General features: G+C 34.0%; 1 protein-coding gene across 1 annotated transcript in view; it reads left to right on the top strand.

The window, feature by feature from the left end:
* LOC117116431 (laminin subunit gamma-1-like) overlaps positions 1-19,951 on the top strand; it is a 63,064-nt gene that overhangs the window by 21,990 nt on the left and 21,123 nt on the right. The window contains exons 3-9 of the mRNA XM_033260468.1: positions 2,869-2,999; positions 4,406-4,584; positions 14,327-14,515; positions 14,896-15,084; positions 16,190-16,307; positions 17,619-17,726; positions 19,796-19,940. Of these exons, the coding sequence (XP_033116359.1) occupies positions 2,869-2,999; positions 4,406-4,584; positions 14,327-14,515; positions 14,896-15,084; positions 16,190-16,307; positions 17,619-17,726; positions 19,796-19,940 (1,059 nt within the window). The remainder of the gene's footprint in view (positions 1-2,868; positions 3,000-4,405; positions 4,585-14,326; positions 14,516-14,895; positions 15,085-16,189; positions 16,308-17,618; positions 17,727-19,795; positions 19,941-19,951) is intronic.

Consider the following 19,951-nt stretch of genomic DNA (forward strand, 5'->3'; position numbering starts at 1 on the left):
GGTTTGGGATATTTAATAGGTCTATGTCTAAATAGAATTAATTTTTATAGTATTAAGAGATAATATAATTAATAACATTCGTAAAGTCAATTAAAACGACCGACTCGTCATTATTTAAGTACAGTAATATGAATAATCGTTGTGTGTGTGTGTGTTTCAGACGTGATATTTTAAATACGTCTCAAATATAATTTCCTTAAATAATGTACTGAATTGTTTTGTATTTTTTTCTTTACAGAAACATTCTACAGTGCTTATGACGTCGGGGATTATGATTCAAAATATTCCCATGAAGCAATTTGCATTTTTTGATAATGAATAAATGTATTTTTTATTTAATGTTTCGGCATTTTTTGTTTAAATAATAAGTAAACTGTATTAGATAGGCCTATTATCTGAATGAAGTACAATTAGATAGGCCTATTATCTGAATGAAGTACAATCAAAATGATTGAAGTATTAAACAATAAAAATGACAAACTTAAGGTCAGTCACATAGTCTGATTCTTTGTACGCCGCCAATTCAGGAATGTAATGCGTTGCTGCTGCAATGATTCCAATAATGAGTATTTAATTATTTCTCTCTCTCTACAGAAACATTCTACAGTGCTCATGACGTCGGGATTAAGATTCAAAATATGCCTATGAAGCAATTTGTATTTTTTTAATAATGAATAAATATTTGAGCAATAATTATGCTTTATGTTTTCAGCAATTTTTGTTTAAATGATACAGTAACCTTATTAGATAGGCCTATTGACGGTGAATGAAGTGGAATCAAATTAATTTTGATTCTAATAAATATTACACAGTAGGGAGATTTCGCTTGAATGATAGTGATAGTTGTACAGAATCAGAATGAATTTTGTCGTCTTAAAAAAACATTACAAAGTCATGGAAATTGTTTTCTTTGTTATAATATTACAAGTCAGACTGATATAAGTATAACAAATGAAAAGACCATCGAAACATGAATTAAACCGGGGAACAGTGTTCCCTGATTAATCTTCAATGTTTTATTTTTTACATATAACATTAATCCACTTCCGTTTGTATTGATTCTTTTAATTTGTCATGAACGGAAATAAACTGTTTGAAATAGGCACCAAGTTACCAGTACTGCAAGTTGCCTAGTAACTGTGAATTCTTTAAGAAACGTTCCTGCAAGTACGTTCTCACGATACATTGTAATTAGGAGAAGCAGACATAAGGTCAGTCACATAGTCTGATTCTTTGTACGCCGCCAATTCAGGAATGTAGACAGCTGCTGATTCTGCTATCGGAGACAGATAAAAGACCACGTGCATGCAAGTACTGCGGGACAATTAGAACTGCTCATTTTCCAATGGGTATAACTATGTTTTGACTATCATTAATACGTGTGTTGACAGTGAGATTTTCACCGGGTAGACAATGGTTTAGCAGCAACTCCCTTGTTTACGTTTTTGGGAATTCCCACTGAATGTCTGTATGTAAAAAAAAAATCCACTGAATGTCTGTATGTAAAAAAAAATCCACGGAAATTCAATGAATAATAGTTGTTTAATGAAAAGTAAATATGATTAAGCTTTAGCTTAATGCAAAATTTGATAGATTTTGATTACGAACAACGTATAAAAATACATTAACATTTGTATTAATTTCTAGTATGCTTTCATAACATCTTAATATTGTAGTACTCGATGACCTGAAAAACAAACAAAAAAAATCATAGTAAATAACACTTGTCATTTCAACTATTAATAACTACAGATAAAAAATAGTGACAACAAGCATATTTCAGATCCAAAGACAACGTTATGTTATTCCTTTTTAATCTAATAAATTACATCAATCACATTTTGTTAACGCATTTCGATATATTCTGAATACTATTTCGGCTATTAATAACAATAATAATCAAGAGTGTTTTAGATGTGGTAGGATACGTAGGTTAAACATCTTCTACTCAAAATAGAAGTAATTTTTCAGTTATTTTGTATATAATTTCTATAAATAACATTCGTAAATTCGAATAAAATGATCATCCCATCTACGTAGCTTAATCAACCTAAGCTGGAATTCATCTAAGCTAACGTTGTAAGGACAGTTTATTCACCAATGTATTGTCGCGTGCATGCTTGCTAACGATGCGCACTGTCTTTTGTCTGGTAATAAACAACATCGTTGACATCGCGAAATATGCAGGAAGGTAGTTGGTTCGCCGAGCTTGCATTTTACTCAATGCCGTAATGCTTGGATAAACAAATGTCAAATAGGTCACTTTGTCATTAGTTATTCATTAGCTCATTACACGCGTGTCACTCGCAAATTACTCTCGTGGCCCACGCGTGCCTATGTCGAACGTTCGGTGATCAGTACTGTAAATACGTTTTGAAAAAGGGAGCAGCAAATCTCTAAGATGACAGTGGTTTCGCTTTTGCTGACTCAATGTTTTTTTTTATATGTTTGAACAATTGCTGATATATTTTGTTTTGTAATGTTTTTATATAATTATGTATTTACCAGAATTTTAATAAAATAAAGATAAAATAAAAAATAATTTTTCAACTATTAATCAACTTTAAACAATATGTCGTAAAATTTAACAAAAGCTATATCTAGTTTTTCTTAAACCCCAAAGATTTGAGGTTGATTTATACATAATTGGTAGCCAATCTAAAGCAGCTTTCAGCTAAGGAGCCTTACAAAGCTGTTCATTGGACTGATGCCAATTTTCACCTAATAGATGCTCCTATATAAAAGTAATAAAACATAATTGAAATACATACTAAAAAATAACTAAATAACTTATAATTTTTATCACTGCGAACCCCCAAAATGTTTTATCCAGCCTTGTGTCTTATATAAAATAATTTGATTTTACAGGAATGGGTTACAGCAACTGACATCAGGATTACTCTAAACCGCCTCAACACCTTTGGAGATGAAGTGTTTAATGCCCCTAATGTCCTACGCTCTTACTATTATGCTATCTCGGATTTCTCTGTTGGTGCTAGGTTGGTACTCATTCAGTTTGATAAGGTGTGGCATTTCTATGGGTGAAATCTGTGGTGCTGCTAGCCCTTCCCCCACAAAAGCTTTCCCTCAAGGTTGTTTTTCACAAGAAACTTGAAAAGCCTGTCCTTTCATCTTGCAGTATTTTCCCAGCTAACATATCCCTCACATAACCCTCCATCCCTCACCATCAAAGATAATATAAACACAAAATAGAACTCCCGCATAACAAAAGTGATGCAGATATACTGCATATGTGACAAATACAAGCCAAACCAGTCACTTTTTGCAAATTGTGTTTCAGAGATAATGGCCAAAATATGCTGGAATGTCAAAATTGTTGAAATCTATTTTATTGCACTTTATAAACTAACCTTTATATTCCTCTACATCATGCTTTGCTGGTATTTTGCCCATTTTCAAACAATAATTTTTAACGATTTGGTGATGGTTTCTGCCTGAGAAATGCCTGAAATCATAAACTTTGAAGGCTGATTTCTCAAATATTGTTCATCAAACAGCTGTATGTTTAAAAGCTTGTAACTTTATAAGGAAATGTCAGATTTAAATGATTTTTTACCATTTTATAGCTCTCATTTTACTGTTGAACCCTGTATTAATAACCAGAAATTGATTTTTTGCGACGAGTGACTGGTTTGGCTTGTCTTTGCCACATATCTTATATGCATTTCTAGACATACACAGTTCAATCTCTTTCCAGTATGACAATTTACGCAAGTTCATCTCAAGCTGTACACGGTGCCTCATTAAATGGGGCGCTGCGTATCCCTGGTGATAAACAAACTTGCGTTAGTACAGTAATACACACAATGCAATTTGGTAAATCCAGTTCCTATCTGTGGAGAGATCTATCTTGTGTTTCTAGTATGAACATGCTATTGTATGTCAGAATTCCTAGTATGCCATAATATAAATCTCTCATTGATGTTGAGCAATACGCTTCTTTCAAAAGTGTAATCTTCATACATCTGCCTATTGTGTTCAGATGAGTTTCATATTCAAAATAAAATATTCAAGTTTAGGCCAAAGTTATTAATGATAATTGGACAGATATATTTTTTTGTTTGGAATGTTGACTCAAAACAATGCATGTAACTTTATTTACATTTATTAGGAGTACATACATAGTAGTTTGCACATTGTTGTCTACCTGTGTTATGATGAGAGAACTGTGATTAGTGTGAGTGGTAGCGTATTCAGTATGGTGTGCATAAATGCACATTCATTGCAGCATACGCATCGCAACATTGTGAGATTTGTAGTGGGAAAAATTCAAGTGACCGGGAGATTGCATGTTAATTCGAGAGCCTTCCAATCGAATGTATGATTGTAGTATGCACATTGCATTCAATAATTTATTTTGTAACTTATTTTCTTGTCCCGGTAGATGTAAGTGCAATGGTCATGCAAACCAATGTAAAATGAGCACTGCTGAGAATGGTGACCAACGTATGGTGTGCGTATGTCGTCACAACACTGCTGGTGCAGATTGTCAAGAATGCAAGCCCTTTTACAACAACAAGCCTTGGGCACCGGCATCTGCAGCTGACGCTCATGAGTGTGAAAGTAAGTCCATAGTTGTAGTTGTGCTTCATTCTGTCTAATACCCGATTCACACGTGAAGTTAAATTTAACAAAAAGTAACAAATTGTAACCGAGCGATCTCCCGAGTTATTCCTACCGAGATAAAAAGCATTCACACGCGTCTGTAAGGTAATGCCAAGGTCTCTACTGCGATATAGGTCTAGCCTAGGCCTAGTTGAGAACCCCTGTCACAGATGGACTGTTGAACTCACCATCACAGTAAACATTCGAAGCAATCAATGCCCTTAACAACTGCTGTACTACTACTACTAGGCATAGCTTCCAATGTTTCTGTCGACTCTTGTAATACTAGTAATAGTACTAACACCATCTCGAATTTCATTTTATGTATATCTTCTTCTTCTACCATTACTACAGGTAATTAACATCATTGAGAAAAACTAGGCCTATCTATTTCTAGTGGTTCAGAATCGTATGCAGAAGGAAGAAAATTCAATGAACCCCGTGAAACAGTAGATTGTTGTTGTGTTGAAATCCCTGCGCATGCGCAGATCCATCCATGTTACATCTCGGAAGCTTTACCAGCCTCAGCGAGGCTGGTAAAGATTACCGAGACGTTCCGAGATGCATCTGCGCATGCGCAGGGATTTCAACACAATGCCGTAAAATGTTACTTTTGGTTACATTTTGTTACATTTGGTAAGATTTTTGTACGTGTGAATCGGGTATTAGAAATGGTAAGAGAAATCTACTGTCCAATGAGGTCAGACTTAACCATTGGTGAGGTCATAACTACTGAAGGTTTAGAGTTAGCATCCATGAGATGAGAACTACCATCCCCATGACACCGTAACTACCCAACCATAAGGTCAGATTTACTTTCCATGAGGTCCATCCTACTACCCTCTGTGAGATCAGACCTGGATTAGAGTCCAACCTACTATCTTTGAGGTCAGACCTACCAACCTTAAGGTCAGACTTACCGTACATGAGGTTAGACCTACCATGTATGTGGTTGGACCTACTGTATCACCCTTAGGCGTAACCTACCATAGTTACCAACCATAAGATCATATCTACTATCGTTACGGTCTGATATCGATGGCAGTCTTAAAAAAGAGCCAATTCATCGCTGCTTTATACTGTAGGATTGAGTGGATGAGCTCTGTGTGCTTGATACAATTTGTTTCAATAAAATAATGTGATGCTTGTCTAAACAACACAACTAATAAATGTAAAGAAAGGTGAATTTATCCAAAAATAGTCATTATTTGGAAAATGTTTTCAGTATTATTAACATTAACAAGCTGTTCCAAAATGTTCCCTGGAGCTATTTTTTATTTCAAAAAACAGTTTGACTTTCTAATTCTGTTCTATTTGAAATGGTTATTTTTTTTCTAATTGTTGATCCTCTGCTACTAAACACAAGATATTCTAAAGTATGGGTGTATATCACTTTTTAATTTAGTGAAACACAGAGAAAAATTATTGTGTGAAATTTATTTCCAAAAAACACATTGAAAAACATTTAAAACATAGCAGCAAAAATGCTGAATTGAGTTTAAAATTACAAGAAGTAATAATGGATAACAAGACCATCTAACTATAAAAAAGAGAATCGTAATGCACCTCAAGAAAAATCAGTAAAGTTCTATCATTTAACACTCTAATTGAGTATATAAAAAAATTAAATAAAGGGTTGTAAGTTAACAAAGAATATAATTTAGAAGAGGCTTTACAGAGGCTTTTGGCAAATGATCTGCATCCCGACATCTGTCACTTATTGTATCCAAGAGCAGCGCGATCAATTCATCTTTGTATGAGGAGTAACCGTAGACATTGTTGATTTGTATAGTTTGTGGGAAATTTATAAAAATAGACAAGCATAGAAAATCTTGTACTTCTAGAAAATATTTTATTACATATCCATTTTGTATTTAAAAAAAATTTAATTTTATTGGACTCCTTATCTTTGATTTCTACTTTGGTATACAGATTGAAATAAATAATGATTTAAACAAATAAAATCAAAAGAGACATTTTGCCGGAACTTTTTTTAAGGTGTTGACTGGAACATTACACCTACACAGATTGTGGTCCAGTGACTCATAGTTTTGATCTCTAACTGATACTTTTTAGAACCATTCTGTTTATGTTTGTTTATGTTCGCATTGGAACATGGCTAGACTATTCCTCTAGCTTCCTACTGTCTACAAAATGATGATAGTATAATAGGTTGATGTTAATTAGCTAGGTGATTATGCTTGTTAAATCCAATTATTAATCATTCTGTGGTTGATCTTGATGACAGGCCAAGTGGTGAATAAAGTGTATTTGACTCATTAAATACAAGCTTAAAAGCTTTACCAATTTATAAATCTCCTTTAAAACTCCAACAATTGTTTTTTTTAAATAATTCTATCAATCATCTTTAATCGTGAAAATAAATGGTCATTGAGATGACTATTAATTTAATTTTATGATTGCAATAATTTTAATTTTATTTTGATAATTTAATAACACATTCATTTCTAAAGGAACTCCAAATATCTCACCAAAAAAAAAATCATTTAACCAAATTAAATGCTACAACAGTAACCATGTTCATGGTTACAAGCCCGTAGCGTGACTTAATTTGTGGGAGGTACATTTCAGTGGAAAGTGGACTGTTACGGTGGTTTCCTATAGGCCAAGTTTAACTTGGAAATACTTCTTTAATAAACAAAGTTATGATAAAACTGTTAAAAAACTGGTTTCGTCCAAACCTCAAAACACTCCTCCTTAGGGGTCTGAACCTGTCTCTTATACACATCTAGATGTGTATAAGAGACAGCCATGACACAACCAAAAATAAATTTTCCTTTACTTTTTTCCCGCTAATTTCCTACTGCACCCAGTCTATTAACCAAATTAAATGCTACAACAGTAACCATGTTCATGGTTACAAGCCCGTAGCATGACTTAATTTGTGGGAGGTACGTTTCAGTGGAAAGTGGACTGTTACGGTGGTTTCCTATAGGCCAAGTTTAACTTGGAAATACTTCTTTAATAAACAAAGTTATGATAAAACTGTTAAAAAACTGGTTTCGTCCAAACCTCAAAACACTCCTCCTTAGGGGTCTGAACTTTCCAGGCATCTCACCACAAACATCTCCATGTTCATTATTAGTCAATTTGAGGGCCTATGTAGACAGATATATCAATAATTTACATGCTACAGGTAATATGTTTCTATAAAGTAATGAGAAAACAAGGTAGTTATCTGAATTTGTAGGAAGTAATTTTGTCTTTGGTATCTATTCTTGTTTCTCAAGTTACAGTTTCTTTGCTCTTGCAGACATGTTATGGTGAGAAAATTCAGCAATTGGAATATGGTGACATTTCTATATGATGTAATTTAGATGCAATATTTGGTTTATACTTTTTAGAATTAAAAAGTAGGGGTGTAAATAACAAAAATGATCTGGAATTATTAATAGTTTGAGTTATTAAAGATTTTTATTTTAAAGCCTTATTTGTCTCATAACCCTTATAAATTCCTTCACAAATTACAAGACAGCTTAAGGCGATAAATAATAGAGATAATAATACATTGAAAAAAAATACAAATATGGTAATGATTATTACAGACCTACATCATGTGTGTATGTTTGTCTTGTGTAAGGGATTGTCACCTACAAAGTAAGGCAGTGATAATATTCGCTATTGACAATCCTTTGTGCATGTGTTGTGTGCCTAAATAAAACAATTAAAAAAAAATAATAATAATTACCACAAAAATATTTTGTGATTACAATTCTACCTTTTCATGGATGTTATAAAGACTGATATTGGGATATGTGCAGTGCTTGATTTAACAATAATTTAATATGGTTTTTATCTATGGTAATTGAAAAGCTACAGTGTGTTTCTGATTGTAGACCCTCTGTGAACTACAGGTTGTGTATCGGTCATAGTTTGCCTACTAAAGGACATACATCCTCAGTTTCAATCGAACTTTTTTAACTAGTATGCAAGGTTGTTCTGTCATTTTGTTGGACTTAGCAACAACATCCAAGGCACAGGGGAATTGGCATAAAGTGTCATTCCTTATTATATACCTACATGTTATCGCAATTTAATTATTATAATTTTATTGCTTTTGTTATTATTAAAATGAAAAATCTGATGCCATGATAATTAAATAACTAGATGACGGTCAGAGCTAACTAGTGATTAGGACAATGAGCAGAGTGCTCAATGCCATTCATTCAGAACATGATGATATAGGAATGATGCAGATGCAGGATTAACATTCCTTTTATAAATTATAGGCCTATCCCAATAGCATCCTTTGCAGATGTCCTTTGTACTGTAGTATGTTCTTTGCTTTGTTTTACCACATTTAATCCATTGCTGTAATTTCAAGGAAAGCAAAGGAATTTATGTTTAATTTAATGATAAAACCAGGCAAAGATATATGTTGTCAATATATGTGGACAAAAGCATGAAGGCAGACAATTATGAAGTCCATGCAAGTCTTAGTCTACTTGGGTACTATCGTCCAAACCATGGTCCAACTGAGAAAATGCTTTAAAGGCCTTGTAAAGATTTGTCATTAGTTAATTGACACCAGCTGGACACACTCATTTCTTAACAACCAAAATATAAATCCTTATATTCCATGCTGGGGAACTTAGAAAAAACTGTGATAAAGTGGGTTTTGAAAGCAGTTGTACTCCCCAATTTTGTGCAGTGCGAGCAGTGGTCAAAAAGAAAGAAATAGTAATTTAGGTCAATCTAAGTTCAAAATAATTAGTTAGGCCTATGGTGTTATGATTTGATTGAATCTGACCACTACTGTTCTGTTCCTGCATTAAGTCAACTGCCACAATTTTCTTTAAATACTGTAGAGTCCTATTTATAATAGCTTCATCCTAAAACTATAGATGTGTGCATCATGCAGTTACATTTAATTTAATTTACTTTTTTTTTCATTTCACCTCCTTTATCCAGATATTGTAAATGCAGTGATCCATAATCTGTTTGCTGCCCTCTATGAGTCTGGCTTTGATTGTGGTGTTTTATGCCTAGGCTTATCAGAGGTTCACTTGTGATAAGTGATAAATCATTGGTTTGGTAACTTTTATCTTGAAACACTATCCTGCCTTTAAGTGCTTTCAAACATTCCAGGCCTCTTACCTCATGTTTCAGATGCTTTCAAAAAATTCAGGAATATTAACTAAGAGCAATTAAATTGGTGGGAATGGGGTAACCTTGCTCATTTATAATTAATTGGACTAATAAGATTATGTATACTATAGACCTAATATTTAGTTGTGGTAGTAAGGTACAAAAAATCAATGTGTTAATTTTGTTTGGGTGACCCCCTTCTCTATCCCTAAGAGTCTCACTTAACTATTAGATGTGTCCCACTATTTATTATCCATCAAGATTTTTTGTAGTAAAATTGCTGCGGTAAAAGCTGAATGATTTGAACTGTGTCTGATAGCTTTTATCCTTCTTAATAAGCTAAATTATAACTTTGGTAAAAAATGTTTTTTTTTTTTTGGTTTTTTTTTTTTTCATAGCTTTTTGCTGTTGTTCTTTTGCATACAATAGAACCTCTCCTTTGGGATATCCTTTAAGGAGACGCTGTTTAACTGCGATAATGAAATTATTTCTTTTAATATGGCCAATCCCTATTCAGTCATACCCCTGGGATTATTATTGGTCCCAAAGGTTTTCCCTTAAAAGAGTATTTTTTAATGTACTGTATATAAAGGCCTCCTTAATTCTTGGTATCTTTCTGTGTATAGTACAATGATATAATCATTTACTGTCAGTTGTTCTGTGAAAGTTGTGGTTGCTAGCGACAATTTGACTGCTTTTGTACAGTGAATGGGACAATGAGTGACCATTCTAATGACCATTCATCCAAATATGTTAACAACTACTTGTATATTTATCGAGAGAGTATGAGGTCTGTCTCTTATACACATCTAGATGTGTATAAGAGACGTAGTATGTTCTTTGCTTTGTTTTACCACATTTAATCCATTGCTGTAATTTCAAGGAAAGCAAAGGAATTTATGTTTAATTTAATGATAAAACCAGGCAAAGATATATGTTGTCAATATATGTGGACAAAAGCATGAAGGCAGACAATTATGAAGTCCATGCAAGTCTTAGTCTACTTGGGTACTATCGTCCAAACCATGGTCCAACTGAGAAAATGCTTTAAAGGCCTTGTAAAGATTTGTCATTAGTTAATTGACACCAGCTGGACACACTCATTTCTTAACAACCAAAATATAAATCCTTATATTCCATGCTGGGCAACTTAGAAAGAACTGTGATAAAGTGGGTTTTGAAAGCAGTTGTACTCCCCAATTTTGTGCAGTGCGAGCAGTGGTCAAAAAGAAAGAAATAGTAATTTAGGTCAATCTAAGTTCAAAATAATTAGTTAGGCCTATGGTGTTATGATTTGATTGAATCTGACCACTACTGTTCTGTTCCTGCATTAAGTCAACTGCCACAATTTTCTTTAAATACTGTAGAGTCCTATTATAATAGCTTCATCCTAAAACTATAGATGTGTGCATCATGCCAGTTAAAATTAATTTAATTAATTTTTTTTTCATTTTACCTCCTTTATCCAGATATTGTAAATGCAGTGATCCATAATCTGTTTGCTGCCCTCTATGAGTCTGGCTTTGATTGTGGTGTTTTATGCCTAGGCTTATCAGAGGTTCACTTGTGATAAGTGATAAATCATTGGTTTGGTAACTTTTATCTTGAAACACTATCCTGCCTTTAAGTGCTTTCAAACATTCCAGGCCTCTTACCTCATGTTTCAGATGCTTTAAAAAAATTCAGGAATATTAACTAAGAGCAATTAAATTGGTGGGAATTGGGTAACCTTGCTCATTTATAATTAATTGTACTAATAAGATTATGTATACTATAGACCTAATATTTAGTTGTGGTAGTAAGGTACAAAAAATCAATGTGTTAATTTTGTTGGGTGACCCCCTTCTCTATCCCTAAGAGTCTCACTTAACTATTAGATGTGTCCCACTATTTATTATCCATCAAGATTTTTTGTAGTAAAACTGAATGATTTAAACTGTGTCTGATAGCTTTTATCCTTCTTAATAAGCTAAATTATAACTTCAGTAAAAAAATGTTTTTTTTTTTCTCCATAGCTTTTTGCTGTTGTTCTTTTGCATACAATAGAACCTCTCCTTTGGGATATCCTTTAAGGAGACGCTGTTTAACTGCGATAATGAAATTATTTCTTTTAATATGGCCAATCCCTATTCAGTCATACCCCTGGGATTATTATTGGTCCCAAAGGTTTTCCCTTAAAAGAGTATTTTTTAATGTACTGTATATAAAGGCCTCCTTAATTCTTGGTATCTTTCCGTGTATAGTACAATGATATAATCATTTACTGTCAGTTGTTCTGTGAAAGTTGTGGTTGCTAGCGACAATTTGACTGCTTTTGTACAGTGAATGGGGCAATGAGTGACCATTCTAATGACCATTCATCCAAATATGTTAACAACTACTTGTATATTTATCGAGAGAGTATGAGGTTGAGAACTGAAAGGGTCAGAAACATGTTCAGGCTGAGGCTATTAGCTGCTGACACCACATTCAGGAAATCTCTGGATACACAACCTGTTTAAAAAACTGACTGTTTCTCCCTGAATTATTCATGAATTTAGAATCTTGATTTAACATTTAGCAGTAACAAGTTTGGGTCTGTCTTTCAGTGTATACTTTCAAAGGATGTATCTTTAAAATGTTATGGCAATTTTGCAAGGTTTCAACTGCTGTTTCCACTGCATCTGAAACTCTTTCTATAGATGATCAATTACTATTTGTTGTTGGACTCTTTTAATCTAGCTTCAAATTTCTTGGGACAGCAAATTATAAAGTGATTGAATGGATTTTCATCAAATCAAGTTTACAAGGAAGTTCAATCTTATGTTTCACAAAACATAAGTAATTTTAGGTTTGGCTGCCGCTAGCACAACGAGTCAGTGAGAACTACACTTTACTGCATAGTTTTATCATTCATCTTTATGTTCAGTTTTTAATATCCATCATCAGTTATTTGCAGTTACACTGTGAAGAGTGCTTTAGACGAATTGGATGTGGAATTTTAATTTGTGAGCAAAGCAGTTTCCTTTCTGGATTTCAATTTATTGACGATCAGAATTATTAATTTGTTAAGAATTTACATTAAGTAAATGTTGACAACCTTTTGAAATTAAGGTGGAAACTTTCTGAATATTTGTGAATATACTGACCCAGAGAAGATGTTACAGATGCTTCTGTTGAAGTTTATTATATTGATTATGTTGATGGTTTCTGTTGTCAATGGTTACTATTACTGGCACAACGAGAGATGGAACTGTAAGTTAATTATCTTAATTCTGTGAAGTTTTCGTACTTGGAGAACTGGTGGTTTGCTGTTATCACCCATGTTGAATATGTGTCATGGTTGACACTTCTTTATAATGTAGTTTATATAGAACCTTGTGAAATTACCTGAATGTCACAATTTTTACCTTATCTGTAAAATATAACATTAAAACTGAGCCTAAAACGACATAGAAGCAGTTTATGAAGGTTTTTGGATGTACACTGTGAACATCAAAGTTTGGTGTGACCCCCTGTGTTAGATCAAAAATTCACTTTAGCCCTCCTACCCATTTTTATGCCCACCCTTGCTCTAATTGATCCAATTTTATTAATAGTTTATTACAGAAAGTTTCTTTAAAATATCAATTCAAAGTTGTATTTCAGAACTTGTGCTAGTTATTTCATATTATTAGGGCTAATAGTTCTTAAATAATAATGTCTGTTTGATTTGGGTTTTTTTTCATATCTCTATTGCATCGTTCTTTTGTTTTGAAAATTTCCACTGTATTTTTTCTCTACAATTTCCTTCAATATTTTTTAATCATAGCCTAATCAATAGTGTTTCAAAGGCATTTTTTTTGTTTTGTGGTGGGTGACAGCAATTTGTAAATAACACACCAATTTTTGTTCTCATGCTGTATGAAATTACAATCAAAATCACACATTTGCAGGTAAAACATGTTTTTATTTATTTTATTTTTTTGGGGGGTGGGGAGAGGGTAGATGGTGGCTGGATGTTCCACTGACTTGGATACTACAACTGTCAGAGTCTTATCAATAATATGGGTTGTCTTACACCTAATTGCTTGAGTTTCTAGTATACTGTCCTGAGCGTAGATATGTATGGTGTACAGGGTGAATTTTATCTTTTTTTTTTCAAATTGGGTCATTATATTTATCTTTTAAATATTTGTCTTAAAACGAGATAATAGGGCTGGGTGGAACAGTGGGACACAAGTCACAAAAGCAGGACAATTCCTCCAAAAGTGGGACAGTTTGAACCATCAACCACATTTTCACTTACATTGACAATGTCTAGTAGTTGAGTTGAATTTACAACCCTATGAACACTTTGTCATGTTTTGCAAGAGGAAGGTAAAATGATGTAAATTTAATGGTCGTAAATTTCTCAGGATTTTGTATTTATGTAACTAAAATTCTAAATCATTTAACAATTCTCTTAATGGCTGATTAAGTCACATAGTAGTATATGGTTGCATATTGTTTCCAATTCTTGTTCTGAATCCTTTTCTGAATCCATTTTAAAACACTGCATATTTGCTAAATTTTTGATATTTACTTTTTTTTTTTTTTTTTAGCTTACATATTTGTCTTTTGTGTTTTTCAGTATGTAACTGTAATGGCTTCTCAACAAGGTGTGTGTTTAATCAAGATCTGTATGACAGGACTGGCAACGGTGGGTTCTGTGTAGATTGTACCCAAAATACTGCAGGTGCAAACTGTGAGAGGTGCAAGGATAACTTTTATAGGAAGTCACTCTCAGAGCCTTGCTTAGCATGCAGCTGTGATATTGTTGGTAAGTAATTAACTGAAAGTGGGACAGTTTGAACCATCAACCACATTTTCACTTACATTGACAATGTCTAGTAGGTGAGTTGAATTTACAACCCTATGAACACTTTGTCATGTTTTGCAGGAGGAAGGTAAAATGATATAAATTCAATGGTCGTACATTTCTCAGGATTTTGTGTTTATGTAACTAACATTCTAAATCATTTAACAATTCTCTTAATGGCTGATTAAGTCACATAGTAGTATATGGTTGCATATTGTTTCCAATTCTTGTTCTGAATCCTTTTCTGAATCCATTTTAAAACACTGCATATTTGCTAAATTTTTGATATTTACTTTTTTTTTTTTTTTTTAGCTTACATATTTGTCTTTTGTGTTTTTCAGTATGTAACTGTAATGGCTTCTCAACAAGGTGTGTGTTTAATCAAGATCTGTATGACAGGACTGGCAACGGTGGGTTCTGTGTAGATTGTACCCGAAATACTGCAGGTGCAAACTGTGAGAGGTGCAAGGAAAACTTTTATAGGAAGTCACTCTCAGAGCCTTGCTTAGCATGCAGTTGTGATATTGTTGGTAAGTAATTAACTGAATGTGGCTTTCTTATACCAAATTACACTTAGAAGAAAATGTGACAAATTGTTGATTGGGATATCTCCTACGAAATTCTCACTAAGAATCATCATATATGTATTTTCCATACATGTAAAACCATGTAAAGTAATAAAAAAGCATGATTAAACTAATACACTGAGACTTTTTTATACCTTGTTTGGCGAACCCACTGCCCGCTGATAATGATGATTCCAAATAAAAATAAAATCTTATTTCTTGCAAGTTAGCACACCCACCCCCATGAAAAAAAAATGGAAATTTGTCTTTATTTTTATTTTTCACCCCTGCCACAATTTAAAGCATTTAACCATCCCATTACTACACTGTTTACATTCAACAATAAAATTTGATTTTAATTTTGTCCACTGTTCGGATGTTTTTGGCAAAACCATTTGCTAAATAAGAAAACAAAATTTTATTTTAATTTCCTTTCCACATTCCTCTGAAAATCTTTAAAATAATAAGTTCGCAAAACAGGGTATAAAAAAAGTCTGGCCTTCTGTTTTTAATCTAGTGTACGTCTCCCTCCTTAAAAATGTTTGTAAGACTTTGGTAGAAACAATGCCAAATAGCTTGTCCAAATGAAATAGCTAGGTTCACATTTAGAATTTAACATGATCTAGTGGACCATGAACAAGCCAGTCACTTAATGCATTATACCGCCATGCTTTATGTGAACCAACCAGAATCAAATAACATGCTCATCTTGATCACCTTATCTGATCTAGTGGAGCATGTTGATTCATCATGATTAACCTTGGTTAATGTGATAAATTAATTCATGAGATCGAATTCTACCAATCGGCTTTCAGTTTATTATACAAATCCCAACCTCATTGGTTGTGCTTATGGTAGGTCCCAACCACATTGGTGTGCTTCTGGTAGATTTCATGCAAAACTGCACGCATTAGCATAAATAAAATCATGATGATGGTTTCTTTATGAACATGCTAAAGTTATCATGATGAATAGACATGAAAGTTTATCACGTGCCTAATGTGTGTACAGTATAATTTACTAGTCTTTTGTGTGTGCATAATTATTTATTTACATTGTTCGTGTACAGGGTCACTTAATTTGCAGTGTGGTGTTAATGGACAGTGTGTGTGCAAGCCAGGTGTGGGTGGTCAAATGTGTGACCAGTGCTTGCCCAACTTCTATGACTTTGGAATCACAGGCTGCAGGTAAGCATCATTGGGCCGATTCGGACGAGTAAAATTTAACTGGGTACCACCAGCTGAACGGTCGCGTGCGGCAATTAAATAATGCCCCTGGGTATAGAAAATTCGAAAAACATCTGGCCCAAAAACCCACATTTTTTACTGGATATTTCAATTACACCTTGCCTCAAGGCGTAATTAATCACCCGTAACAAGGCCCAGGTCACAAGTTGACCCTTCAGATTTGTTAACAACGCCGGGTCAGATTGCACTGGACAAAAAGAAGCTCGCGACCACGCAGCATGATTCTTCGCGTTGTTGCCCAAGCTTTCTTTCCACGCTGGTCGTTGTCTTCTTCGTTGCTGTAGGCTACTTTCTTCGTCGAAAAGCTTGGTTTAGATCAAATCCGTCGTCGAGAAGCAATTTAAAAGTTGTCACGATAGTTAGGTCGGCTGGGTTAATCATAATTCGGCGTCAATTTGTAAGGATAATCGCAAGGAAATGAGTAAATTGTATAAAAAGTAAGCAGAAATAGCGTAAATTCGTGTATGAAGTATTGAAATTGACGCGAAAACATTGCTAATTTGACACGGGGTCGTCACTCAGGTCACGAACTATTCAGAATTCTGACCTTGCAGAAGCTTGTAAAATACGTAACTTCCGTCAAATTAATGGGTAAATGGATTGTTATTTTACTCGTCCGAACGACCGTCACATTTAGCCCCGAGGTTATTAGTAGATTACCCATGTAATTGAGTTTACGTCCGAATCCAACCATTGATAACTGAATTTTCATTGCCAATGTTGTAGTCATCAAATTCATAATTATTCATCATCCTTTCACTCTCAATAATTTTGAATAATTATAATTAATAATTTAATATTCAATGACATTAATAATTTGTCCATCTATCGTGCAAGCCCTCCTGCCGTCGAACAACACTTTCGTTTGTTGGGCTAAAAATGTTCCGTTACGGATTTTTTAAATTGCATTCCAAATTATTGAGGTCTAAAAGCACAATTTTTACCTTCCTAAACCCTTCACCCCACCAGAGGTTTACGCTTGGACTTTCAACCAAAGGTCCGGACGGCTCCTTTGGCCTGACCACCCCTGTTGGACTGCGGTATGGCCTCCTGCTGGCAATTTTTTAAGCCATCACGCCATCCAATCACCAGATATAGCAGTAAACACAAGAAACTAACAGGTTATAATGAACAACTTACCAAACTAAAGACATATGCCTAATCACAGCTTTATAATAGTTGTATATAAATGAACGTAGAAGTTATATTTAAAGCAATGGTTCTAAAATGTTTTGATTTCTTGTATGGTAGGAGTTGTAATTGTCTTCCTGCTGGTAGCCTAAATAATCAAGCGAGTTGTAACATTGCCACCGGTGACTGTACATGTAAGCTGAATGTTGAAGCTCGTAATTGCGACAGGTAAACACTGATGGTGTTAGATTTTCTATTATGGACAGATAAAATTACTGTAATTGTTAGTTTTCACATCTGGGATTTGGTGAGGTTAATTACTATTTGCTATTTACTATCCTATGTACTAGTGGTAAACAGGCTGGTAAATAATAAAAATTGTTTTTTAAAAGGAGTAAAATAATTCGTTGTAATGGTATTCTGCCTTTGTTTCCATCGCTTATTAGGCTTTGACTACAATCATTCAGATCATCATTATTTTTATTTTCCATATAAATTTTTTTTTTTTAAATGGTAAATAATAATTTTTTCATGAGGCTCAAAAATGTTTATAAATGCTGGGATGTGAAACCAGCAATTAAGTTTATTTGGCCTAAAGAAGAAAATATTCCTTGACACTGAACCATCTGTGTGCAGACAAAAATTGATCAATTCATATGAGGTTAACTACTGTCTAATGTGTTTCTCTTACCGGTATGTATATATTTGTACTATCAATCATTCATGAAACAACATTAAGTAATTAAGTGATTGTAGGAAAATTGAGTGATTGGAATAAAATTTAACATAAAAATGGTTTTTAACTGTGAATTTTAAACTGTAAAATTAATTCAAATATTTAATTGAAAATTTAATAGAAAACATGACAGACATTTTAATTATAATCTCTCAACTTAAAAAAACCCCCAAAAAACTAGAGATACTATGTTCAATAGAACATGAACCCAGTCATTTTTTAAGAGATAACCACTGTAACTTTTAACCTCAACACCTGTGAACATCCTATGTTTGCTAGGAGTCTGTCTAATGCAATTGGTCCAATCCTTAGTCACTAGCAATATTTGATAATTTTCACTATAGTGACCCTTGTGATTTTTTACCTATAGGTGAAGAGTAGTTTTTCATGTTTAGAAGGTCCCAAGGATCATTCCTGGTAAATTCGAGCTTAATTGGGCTATTTTGAAAATTTAACCCCGATGACCCTTATGTAACCATTGATGCCAGACAGGGGTGTAGGAGGTGTCACTGGTTCTTAATGATCAAATTTGATTGAATACGGTTCAATCGGTTGCCATTAGTAACATTTTGAACCTTTGACCTATGAACTTTGACATATGGGGTGAAGAGTATTTTTTCATGTTTAGAAGGTCCTAAGGATCATTCCTGGTAAATTTGAGCTCAATTGGGCTATTTTAAAAATTTAACCCGATGACCCCTATGTGACCCCTGATCCCAGACTGGGGTGTAGGAGGTGTCGCCGGTTCCTAATGACGAAATTTGATTGAATTTGGTCCAATGGTTTGCCATTAGTAGCATTTTGAAATGTTGCTAGAGAGAACAAAAGAATAACCCTTTAATGATCTTTGTAAATCGCTGAACACCATAAGACCCTACATTATGCCAATACATGTGCCCAGGAAAAGACTCTGCTATGATATTTGTGACAGAAGAAGTCTTTTATTCATTTTTTTGAAAGTTTTTTACCCTAATGACCCCTATGTGACCTTTGACCCCAAGCAGTGAACACCCCATGTATGAAAGGTGTCACCGATTATACTGACCAGGTTTGATTGAAATCGGCACAACAGTTTGGCACTAGTAGCATTTTGAAATGTTGTCAGAAAAAGATAAAAATTACCCCTTAATGACCTTTGACCCCTTATCCCTCAACACCCTATAGACCCTGCCTTATGCCAATGTATATGTGCAAAGACTGTGCTACGTTATTTGTGAGACAAGTAGTCTTTTATACGATTTTTGGTTTTTTGATCCTAATGCCCCTTATGTGACCTTTGACACTAAGTTGTGAACAACACATAAATGGGAGGTCCTACTGACCAAGTTTTAATAAAATCGGTCCGGTAGTTTGCCACTAGTAGCCTTTTAAAATGTTGCCAGAAAGAAAGAAACTGCTAGGAAACAGAACCCAGTCAGCATGGTGCTGACTGGGTAAAGAAAGAAACTGCTAGGAAACAGAACCCAGTCAGCATGCTGCTGACTGGGTAAAGGCACAACCATTTCTCTGACATTTGAATAATTTTATTGAAGTCTATACTTGTATTGAATTATGTATGCAGATGCAAGCCAGGTTTCTTCAACTTGCAAAGTGACGATGAGTTTGGATGTCTAGCCTGCTTCTGTCATGGCCATTCCTCTGATTGTACTTCCATTCCAGGCTACGAAGATGACAAAATAGAGAGCAGATTCAGTGGAGGTATGGCTGTTGTTTTATT

This window comes from Anneissia japonica, unplaced genomic scaffold (genome assembly GCF_011630105.1).
Source record: "Anneissia japonica isolate Jap-2015-1 unplaced genomic scaffold, ASM1163010v1 scaffold287810_len224585_cov203, whole genome shotgun sequence".
NCBI classification, from domain to species: Eukaryota; Metazoa; Echinodermata; class Crinoidea; order Comatulida; family Comatulidae; genus Anneissia; species Anneissia japonica.